The sequence below is a fragment of the Leucoraja erinacea genome, chromosome 14 (genome assembly GCF_028641065.1).
Source record: "Leucoraja erinacea ecotype New England chromosome 14, Leri_hhj_1, whole genome shotgun sequence".
Classification (NCBI taxonomy): domain Eukaryota; kingdom Metazoa; phylum Chordata; class Chondrichthyes; order Rajiformes; family Rajidae; genus Leucoraja; species Leucoraja erinaceus.
In genome coordinates, this window is record NC_073390.1 from 54,413,331 (window position 1) to 54,424,545 (window position 11,215).

At 40.1% G+C, this 11,215-nt stretch overlaps 1 protein-coding gene across 1 annotated transcript; it reads right to left on the reverse strand.

Annotated features, from left to right (window-relative positions):
- Positions 1-6,985: 6,985 nt before the first annotated feature.
- On the reverse strand, positions 6,986-10,497 carry LOC129703743 (transcription cofactor HES-6-like). Its single transcript, XM_055646433.1, has 4 exons — positions 10,152-10,497; positions 9,970-10,056; positions 9,779-9,860; positions 6,986-9,603 (listed from the first exon to the last, which is right to left on the reverse strand). The coding sequence occupies exons 1-4, from the start codon at positions 10,221-10,223 to the stop codon at positions 9,146-9,148; spliced, it is 699 nt and encodes a 232-aa protein (XP_055502408.1). The 5' UTR covers positions 10,224-10,497; the 3' UTR covers positions 6,986-9,145.
- Positions 10,498-11,215: the final 718 nt, after the last annotated feature.

Genomic DNA, 11,215 nt, shown 5'->3' on the forward strand with positions numbered 1-11,215 from the left:
ACAAAAGTCTTGTATCTGCATCACAGGGCAGCTAAAGTTCGTACTAAGATATTAACATTTTTATTGGAGTAGATATTCCAATACTCCAGATGGCATTGAACTAAGAGGTGCACATTGGTACAATAGGTTAGTACTGCTGCCTCACAGCCCCAGAGATCCAGGTTTGATCCTAACCTCGGGTGCTGTCTGTACAGAGTTTGCACGTTTCCTCCATGACCACAGGTGCACCAGTTTTCTCCTACATTTCAAAGACATGGTGGTAGGATAATTGATAGATTTCCACTTAGTGTCCGTTAGTGGCAAAATTAATTAAACGCGAGTTGATCTTCTGAGGGATGACACAGACGCAATGGGCCAAATGGCCTCCTGGTGTCTAATTTTGAATTTAAGAGTGTTCAAATGTCCCTTTTGCTCTGAATTTCAATATACTTGTCTTTTATACCAATTATCCCAATTATATATTATCCAGTCAAAAAAGTTACATAAATGACAATAATATTTGTTTTGAAATATTTGAATAAATAATAACACCTTAAAAAGTTTGAACACTGTTGATTATTGTACTTAAATGTACTGAAAACAAGTTTCTTTCTCAAATGTTGAAAGTGTTACACCCTCGGGAGACTGGTCTGAAATTTCTCAACAACTTTTGTTAGAAGTTATCAGAACAAAGGAGGACCTGGAGCGAAGGGAAACTGTTGTTGGGGGTGGGAGTGGAGGGGTGGGATGGAGGGAGAACAAAGGAGGAACCGGGCATCGGATACTTTGTCACCTTGTCAGCGGCCTTTATGTGGCAACTATTTGCATACCTTGGGGATATAAGCAAAGAATTTCACTGTGACTTGTCACATGTGACTATAAAGTATTCAATTCAATTTTGTCAAACTGTGTCCATAATCATATTATGGATTAAGAAGCATTGTTTTCTCAATCAATTTATTCCATTCTATTTTCAGCAACAATTGCTCAAAATTAATCAGCAACTTGGTTTTAATCCTTTCGACACCTATTACATATGTGTTAGAAGGAACTGCAGATGCTGGTTTAAACCGAAGATAGACACAAAAAGCTGGAGTAACTCAGCGGGACAGGCAGCATCTTTGGAGAGAAACATAAAGCATAGAAAATAGGTGCAGGATTAGGCCATTCGGCCCTTCGAGCCTGCACCGCCATTCAATATGATCATGGCTGATCATCCAACTCGGTGACATCTTGGGTAGAGACCCTTCTTCAGATTTCCATGTCCTTTGTCTTCACCAGAGTTGCCACAAAGTGCCACATGGCATAAACTTACCCAGCCACTGTTGGACCACAGCTCTAAACATTTGCATTTTGGGATCCTGCTAATTAATTCTTACAAACTGCTTTGAATGTAATTTCCAAAATTCACGTTAGCAAAGCCATGAGATTAGTACTGACGGAAGATCATTGATTTGAAACATTAACACTGCTTTTTATCTCGAAAGTCCAAACGTCAAGCTGTAGGTTGTTATTTTAATTTGTCAGTACTTGCAGTGTAGTAAGGCTTTGTGTCAGACTTGTGACTTTGTAGAAACGAGGAACTGCAGATGCTGGTTTACACAAAAGATGACAAAGTGCTGGAGTAACTCAGTGGGTCAGACAGTATCTCTGGAGTAGTATGTGGATAGGTGATATTTCACGTCCGGACCCATTTTCAGACTGAGGCAAGAGTCACTGCATTTCCAGCACCATGTGGTATACTTCAAGTATCAAAGTTGTTAACAATGTGATGCCTTATTTTGGGCATAATGGCCCATTGTCCTAACGATAATACTGGGTTAGTGATGTAGGGGTTGGCATGGACATGTCGATACCCTCTGTTGCAACATGCTGCTGCAGGTTGGTCCTGTCCACCTGCTCATCCCACCTCTGTGGGACCTCCAGTGGCACCTGATCCATGCGATTCTCTGGCTGCTGCAGGGTCTCCAGCATGTTGACCTGCGATAGTACCGTCGTCCACATCCCACAGCAACCGCTCAGCTGATGCCGTATAATTGAAGAAACAAAGAATTGCAGGTGCTGGGTAATATTCAAAAGTATACAAAGTGCTGGAGTAACTCAGCAGGTCGGGCCGCATCTCCGGAGAACATGGACAGGTGACGTCTGCAGTCTAGACCGAAGTGTGAACGAGAGCCTCAACCCGAAGCGTCACCTATTCATGTTATCCAGAGATGCCGCCTGACAGGCTGAATTACTCCAGCACTTTGTGTCCTTTTGTGCATTAACCAGCATCTGCAATTCCTTGTTTCTACAGAGTGAGTCAAACCCCTGCATCCTAATTCCATCTCCCCCACTCACAAATGCAGCTCAACCCACTGCGTTCCTCCAGCAGACTGTTTGTTGTGCCATAGTCCAGCATATGCAGTCTCTTGTGCTTCAATGATGCTAATTGTTTTCAATTTCCACAACTGCTACAGTTAATTCCTCTACATGGCTACATGTTGGTTTTGCCATTAGATTAAAAAAGAACCATGACAGGATAGTTAAACCAGAGGAAATCATTTTCTATAAAATATCTTGTTTTTCTTCACAGGCCCTCGAAAGCAGAGAAGTTGCATTAGTGTGCTATTACACACCTTTATGGCCAACATAAGACTCTCACATTAAAAAAAACCCGATGGATTTGAAGGGTAAAAGATGGTGCCTGAAACATGGCCACTCTTGTGTACTGACTCTGTGTGGTCTGCTATCGTACACTCTTAGTATGATTGTGCCTAATGTACTGGAGGATTGTTACTGCAACAAAATAATTTCACTGCACCTAGGTCCATGTGACAATAAAGAACCAGTGAAACATTAATTCCTGATTGGATACATTCTGGTACTATAGTTGTTTTTGGTGCATGTACTTTGCCCAACAGCTACTGCGTTCCATTGTAAGCTTGTTAGTTATATTTTGTTTACAAACACTGTGTCCATCAAGCTTGGCATCAGACTCACATAATGTGGACATTGTGGCAATGAATGGGCGACGCAAGATATCACATATCCCTTGCTCCATGGGCACATTTGGGAAATAACTAACAATACCAACATTGGCAGAGCCTCAGCGGTGAATCACCTCTCCTGAATCTTGTGTAGGAATAAACTGCAGATGCTGGTTTATACCAAAGACGATTTGGGAAGGAACCCTTCTTCAGTCTGAAGAAGGATTCCGACCCAAAATGTCATCTGCTTCTTTTCTCCAGAGATGCTGCCTGACTCGCTGAGTTGCTCCAGCATTTCTCCTCAATTTGGTAACGTGTGCTTTTTCTTCAAATTATTTTTACGACTGGACTGCTGATATTTTCAACCATTTAACTAATTGCAGCGCATTAATTGATGGAGAAAGAATAAATGATCATTATTATTTGGTGCTTCGAATCGATTACTGTACTTTCAATAAAAGTTAACAGAATTATTAGGCTGTCAGGAATTTTAAGTTGCCACCATTTGATTAACAGGTCAAGCTTTTCTGGTTAAACAAGAACAATGTAGCCTAAAAGAATACTTTTCCATCGCAATATTTTTTAAAGTTAGTTTGTAAAAATCATACTGTGGTGGAACTGCAGTAAATCAGACACCAGGGAGACATTTAATATATAACTGTGTGAAGTATTGCATTGGAAAGCTATAGAGCCCCTTTTTTCATCAATTCTTAGAAATTTATGGTGCAAGCAACACAAAAGGGACATCTGTTTACTGCAGTCAGATTGAAATGACTTTGAAGGGAATGGGTGGAATAAAAATAAGGGAATTTCACTCTTCTTATAAACGGCCACAGAAATGGAGAGGGGGAGGGTATGCTGTCTCCGTCTCCTCTCGTGAAGCCAACAGAAAATGCTTCTCTCTAATTCAATGAACCAAAAGTCTTCCCCAACCCCTGACTTCAGCCAAACATGGAGAAAACAGACGCAGCGAGAGGTTTAGCATCTCGTGAGTTGCAAGCAGTAAAGTTCTTCTTTTCTTTTAAAAACAAGTGATTCTTTCCTCCTGATGATACCGAGTTCCTACACCCCTTGTCCATTTAACAGAATCCTGGCAGGATAATCTATAGTTTCTCCACTGTCTCTTAACACTTGTTTCAAAATCGGTGTCAATATTGTCACGTTTTGTCAAGGACAAGACAAGGTGATAGCTTTACAAAAGACAGGGTGAAGAGGTTCTTTAATGCAATGAATTGAAGTCGGGCCTTTGATGTAAAAACAACCATTCTCCTAATGGGGACCTGACCATTCACAGATGACACATCTTTTCCTGTATTTGCATTCAGCTTTAAATGGTTGGTTTCAAGATAGTTTCTTCGAGCATAACATTATTTTTGGCCATTGTAAACTCTCCTTAGCACTGTGAGGGGATGATACAATTGTCATAAGTATACAGTGCGTAATGTTTAGTTTAGTTTAGTTTAGAGATACACTGCAGAAACAGGCCCTTTGGTCCACGGAGTCTGTGCCGACCAACAATTATCTCATACACTAGCACAATCCTACACACCAGGGACGTTACTATTTTTTTACTGAAGCCAATTAACCTACAAACCTTTGGAGTGTGGGAAGAAACCAGAGGCACCCTGAGAAAACCCGGTCCCTGCCGAAGTCAGGATCAAACCCGGGCCTCTGGTGCTGTGATGCAGCAACAATACTGCTGCGCCACTGTGCCACTCAAGTTTATTTAGTTTATTTTAGTTTATTGTTGTCTCGTGTACAGCGAAAAGCTTTTTGTCTGCTATCTGGTCAAAGAAAAGGCTATACATGAATAAAATCAAGCCATCCACAGTGTACAGATAAAGGATTCTTTTATGACGCTCTGCTCAAATTGTGTTACAGTCAGAAAGAATGAGTAATTAAAATCAATTAATAAAATAGGTACCTCCATGCATACATGATAATGTGCCAATCTGTATATGTGCCTTGATGAATTGTATTTCTTTATGCATTTAGGGATTCCCTTTTATGGAAGAAGTATTTAAATTGATCAATGGTTAAGTTGCAAATAATGAATTGTAAGTCATTTCTAAATATGAATTAGATATATGAATTGGGGTGGTGGATCTGTGGACGTCATTGCCATGGATCACTGGCGATATTTAAAAACAGAGATTGATGGCTTCGTGATTAGTAAGGGCATCAAAGGTTACGGGGGGAAGGCCAGGGAACGGGGTTGAGAAGGAAAAATATATGATCGAATGGTGGAGCAGACTCAGTGGGCTGAATGGTCCAATTCTGCTCCTATGTCTTATGATCTTATGAATTAGAATTACTGAGTGGCACAATGGCACACCAGTTAACAGTGCTGCCACTCAGCTCCATAAATCCAGTTTTGATCTTAACTTTGGGTGCTATCTGGGTGGATTATGAACATTTCCCATGACTGCAAGGTTTTTGATGATCGTAAAGAAAGAGATTACTATCATCAAGTTGTGGTCTCCCACCATCAACCTTGTATTTGCTTCCCGTTTGATAATATATATATATATATTTTTTTAACTTATTTTTAATTGCTCCATGTACACATCGACCGCTGTATCTGTAAATTTCTACACTCCACTCAACCAGTTTCCCCCTATGTTCATCATTGTTATTGGTGGCTGCGCTTTCAGTTCCTAAATGCAAAAGTCATAGGAGCAGTAGGAGGCCATTCAGCCCATCGAGCCTCCTCCGCCATTTAATCATGGCTGATCTATTATTCCCTCTCAACCCCATTCTCCTTCCTTGACACCCTTACCAATCTCCGCTTTAAAAATACCCAATCTGTGGAGATGCCTCCACAGACATCTGTGGCAATGAATTCCACAGATCCACCACCCTGACTAAAGAAATTCCTCCTTATATCCTCTCTTCAGTTGTCTACATGAGCTTACGTGCTCCACTCTAAATTCTTCTCTATTTCTCCTATTCTTAATTATCATAATTAGTTTATGATGTCTTGTTTATTCTTCTGTACAGCACTTTGGTCAACATTGGTTGTCTTAAAGTGCTTAACAAATAAAGTTGGATTGGATTAGATCATAACCCACCTTCCTGACTGAGCATTTAATTAAATATTAAATATTAAGTCAGAATACTAATGCAGAGTCCATTTCGACTTTGTTATGTGGGTCTTATACCCAGAGTAGTGGAATAGAGAAATAGAGGATATTGATTAAATATGATGGGGGGGAGATTTCATAGGAACCTGGAGGCAACTTTTTACATGAAGTGTATGCTACGAGCTGCCAGAGGAGATAGTTGAGGCAGGTACCATCACAATGTGTAATATCACGATGTTTAAGAAACGTTTCGACAGGTACATGGATAGGATAGGTTTAGAGGGATAAGGCCCAAATGCAGGCAGGTGGGACTAGTGTAGTTGGGACATGTTGGTTGGTGGGCAAGTTTGGCCGAAGGGCCTGTTTTTATGCAGTATGACTATGATAAAAACAGGTGTAAGCTTTTAATATAAGATCCTTTGTCTTATTAAACCCAAGGATAGCCTTCTCTGTAGCCTCCATACTATGAATTCTATAAAGTCTCTCCTTATTCCACATGTCCATTAACAAGAACCAAAACATTAGGTGACTGCATTAATAATTGTTGTCAGCCATCATGAGAATATTTATTTCTGTCTGGTTATAATTCAGAGCTTTCTCTACCAATCTCCTATGTCTCCCATTGGTATCACTGCGTTATTCATAAATGCTTAAAATGATATTTCTATGCAACTGGCAATAAAAGCAGGTGCAAGTTTCAAATTTTAAATGTGTTCAAAAATTTAAATAAAACACCATGAACAAACGTGTATTGCACTGACATTTTGTGTTCTAATCTGACAAATTTACCTCCTTAAAACTGAGGTAGTACACTTGTTACCAATTACTCATGATGTAATATGCAAATGGAAGATTATATTTGTAATGCCAATGGCACATCTCACCAAGGGCACCCAAAAAAAACATCCAAAATCAATTATTCTCAGATGCACACAGACATGGACAACAAAGAGATCAGGTATGACTCTTTATTTTCACTGAATATTCAAACATACAAAACATTTATACAAATTGCATCAGTAATCCAGGTAAATCGACTTGCATTCATATAATGCCAACCACAGCCTTTGGTCTCCCGAAGTGCTTTACTCTTTAAATTTAGTCAAAACAAACTTCCCAAAACCTTTGAAATACAGCCTAGCTTTCAAAGTCTTACTGTTTCAAACTAACATCAAATAATCATTGGTTGGTTTTGCAGAATACAGTTGTTATTGTCCACTGTGAATCAGACTGACATTAGAGTTGACAAATCTTTTGTGCCAATTCACAACCAAATCTTTGAATCGAGACAAAAGTCACAATTTTATTGCACCTCAGAATAGTGTACACTCACACACTCATTTACAGTGTCCTTTCTTCCAAATAATGTGACATAAATCACAGCTGATTCAAACAACAGATTTTTGCAACTTATTGACATGAATGATGTTATACTTTAATTATTTCCCATTTCTGACAAGGCTTTATTTGAATGCACCAACTTGTTCCTGGAGGAATTATTGGGGAAATGCTATAGGTGATCTTACAACCTAGTAGATAGACACAAGATGCTGGAGTAACTCGGTGGACCAGGCAGCATCTCTGGAGAAAAGGAATACTTAGAGAATACACAGTAGTCTGATGAAGACTGACAACCCAAAACATCAGCTATTCCTTTTCTCCAGAGATGCTGCCTGACCCATTGAATTACTCCAACATGTTGTGTCTATCTTCAATGTAAACCAGCATCTGCAGTTCCTTCTCACACACTTGGAACTTAGTAATTTGGTTACCCACCATATTCAAATCTTGTATTACTTTTATTCATATTATTATAACCAGAAGATTTTGAAAATATTGTTTTCTGTTAAACCATATATAGAGGGCTAAGTCCACCATGAACACATGCACCAAGATATCATACAATAGTTGTGATGGCACAATTGCCATGAGAACCAAGAGAGATGCAATTCTATTCTCCTAAGGCAGATTTTGTATAATATACATTGTGAACAACATAGCTCCCAATAATGTGGTCAAGTCTAAAACCCTCTGGAATCCCCTCCCTAACTTTGCCATATTCTTTACATGTTCATTAAAATTAATGTCTCTGACCAAGAGTTTTGGTCATTTGCCTTAATATTTCCTTCAAAAGGCTGGTTAAATATTGTTTCTAACTGCTCCAATGAAACATCTTGGGACATTTTAAAAAGTTTAAAAAGGTGCTCTTAGCAGCAATACAAATTCTGAAATACCATTTCATGTTTAAAAAGGTGCATTATTAACATAAATTGTAAAGTTACCATTAATGGTGCAGGGAGGTGGCAGGCAGCATGTGTAATTTAGTAGACAGCCATTTAAAAGTGGTAAAAGTTTATTTTTTTTTAAATGACAAAAACTCAAAAGTCAAACTTACATCACTGACAAATATACACACAATTGAAAACAAAACACATTGATGTGCTGGCAGGACATTTCAAATGTAACTGTGACAGAAGCATGGGGGGGAATCAGTACACAAGTTTTCAAAAGATATTCTCCTAGGCTCAATAAGTACATATACATCTAACCTTATTTTTTTTTTTTGCACAATTCTAGTTCAGTCTTCCTTCACTGAAGGTAGATACTGTGGACCCTGTTACCAGTATAAACTAACTCCAAAACAATCCCTTTAAGGGATTATAACATTTTTAACCAGTAGAATTAGAGTGTTTACATGTTAAATCATGTGTGCACGATTTTATTTCCCCTCAACAAAGTTTAAAAAACAAGGTTACATGTTGTGCATTGTAGAAGCGCTTTGTTTCACTCTTTTTACTGTTACTAAGAAATTCGAAAACCTCTTTACCCAGGGCCTCAATTAGAAATTCGTGATAGTATCTAACACAGCTAAGCTTTCACATAGGGTATTGCCCAATTGTATTGTATTACTCCCAGTGCTATTTTTTTTGTTCCGTTTCTTTAAGCAATCTCTCCATTCAAAAAAAAAAAAAAATCATATTACTGCATTTGCTATAGGATCGATATTGTTCATAGTAGGCAGTGATGACATGCAACTGGCTCCTCATGGGAAAGCCAATGCCCGCTCCCAAACAAGGCAGCTTTGTTACTTCTCTTCGGCCCTGCTCCGTTCGATTACCACGGCCTCCAGACTGACTTGGAGTACATTGTAGGGGAGGTGTTCTCTGTCCTACAGCGGTCTGCCACTTTATCTTGCAGCAAGGGTACGGGTGCAGCAGAGGACGGCTCCGCGTCGTCCAAATCGGAGCAGGCATCGTCGCTGGAGGCAGAGGATACGGGAGACAGTGCCGGGGAGCAGAGCTGTTCTCTACCTCCGGGAGACGCCAATAACAGGCACATATCGTCAGGCCCAGACCATATACTGGAGCTACTCTCAGCAATCAACTCGCCCAGTAAATCCTGAAAGTGGTCTTCGCTCAGTGGCATAGACTCCAGGAGGTGGTTCAGTAAATCGGCGGCGACGGCAGAATCGATTCCCGGACAGTTTGAAACGAAAGTGTGGACCTCGTGCATGCACTGGATGTAGCCGGCTGCAAACCTCTCATTCGCTTCCTCGTTAAACCTATCCTGTTCTGCCAAGGAGAGAAGGAAGACGTTTTTTCCCCATGTAAAGAAACAGCTTCCTATCGTAACAATTGCCATTTAAATATAGTGCTCGCATTCTGCAACACAAAAGCTTATACAATACATGTATATTTTGCAATAGATTCCCACCTCCCTGCAAGTTCCACTCCCCTGCCTACTCACCAACATTTCTGTTGCAAAGTATGTTTTGGACGCGTTTCACCGTCATCTCCAGCACCTCTGCATTCTCCATTTTCGACTGCAGCTGAGAATATTCAACACATTTTAGATTTTTTGTTTTTTTTTTTTAAATCACGTACTGAAATCTGAAGGACTTTTCCCCCCATCAGTACAACGTAACAAAAAAAACTCACTTCCGTATCCGCCAATATTAGCCTCAGCTCTTGTAAGCTTTCGTTAATGCGAGCTCGCCTCTTCTTCTCGATCAATGGCTTGCGAGTCTGCAGTTAGCAAAAAGAAACGCCCCGGGTTAGAGAGACATGTTTTTTTGTTTTGTGCATAGCCCCCCGATTGAAAGTTGCCCTTTTAAATGTACCTTGCGATCTTCTTTGACTGCATAAAAGTCCCCTTCCTCCCTGACAGACCCCGGTTTGCAGGCTGGAGCCATATTGTTAAGGATTCCAGCAACCTTACCAAATATTTCTTCTTAAAAAAAAAAATCCAAAAAAAGAGTCCTCCCACCAAAGCACGTTTTGCTGGCAGCTGGTACACGTACAATCTCCTTTTTTATATTCACTGTAACCCTGCCGTTGGCAAACTCTCTATATATACCCGCTCGTTTGCATTTGAATGGTGGGGGAGCGGCGCGTCGTGAGGACGCCTAAAGGTTATTAGCTTATCCAATGGTGGTGCAACGCTTTGTATGGGGCTCAATACAGCGCTCTCCCTGCTGTCAGCGTCCGGCCAGCCACGGCCACGTGAGGCAATGGGACTTTTAAAGTTATTTGTCATGCAATTGGACACAACAGAACTGTACTTTTTTTCACACTCTTGGAGGGGCGAACCATTCCGTCCTCACATTCCAAAACTCTAGCTATCAACTGCAGGCCAATTCCCCCACAGCCCCAAGCCGGGGACAATTGCGTTTACTGCATAAGATGGTGGAGCTGCAAGCAGGAATTGTTTGTCATCAATAAAGTCTCGGGGAATGAAAACACTTTAGATATTAATACACAACTACGGTTTTTATAAAATACAGTCAATGAAGTAAAACGATAACTACATTGTAAATGTTGGTTGGAGAGATTTAATTGCAAAATAAAATCTTATGAAGAGAAGATAACGCCGATTGTAAAGATTTTGTCTAATGTCCTTTCTGCTACATTCAGAGGGAAATCTATTTTGGGATATGGAGGTGAAATGGAACATGATGCAGAAAGTAGGCAGCTGCAGTTCTTCAACAGAATGAAACAATTAATAGCATTAGGCTGTCTCTAAGGAGCAAGCGACAGGTGTTAAGTCTTGTTTCATTTGTTTCCCACTTTTACTTCCAGTGCCATGTATCTGCCGTATTTATCATATACAAACGACACCCATCCAAACCCTTGGTTTCGGCAAATGTGGAGTTTGCTGGGTACACAATCAGCATGTCATTTATCC

What these genes read in the sequence shown, in the direction of transcription:
- LOC129703743 (XM_055646433.1), bottom strand. Translation starts at nt 10,223, where the DNA reads ATGGCTCCAGCCTGCAAACCGGGGTCTGTCAGGGAGGAAGGGGACTTT. An exon ending in CAGTCAAAGAAGATCGCAAG is followed by an intron (nt 10,057 to 10,151) that starts GTACATTTAAAA and finishes TGCTAACTGCAG; the next exon opens with ACTCGCAAGCCATTGATCGA. An exon ending in ACTTTGCAACAGAAATGTTG is followed by an intron (nt 9,604 to 9,778) that starts GTGAGTAGGCAG and finishes TCTCCTTGGCAG; the next exon opens with AACAGGATAGGTTTAACGAG.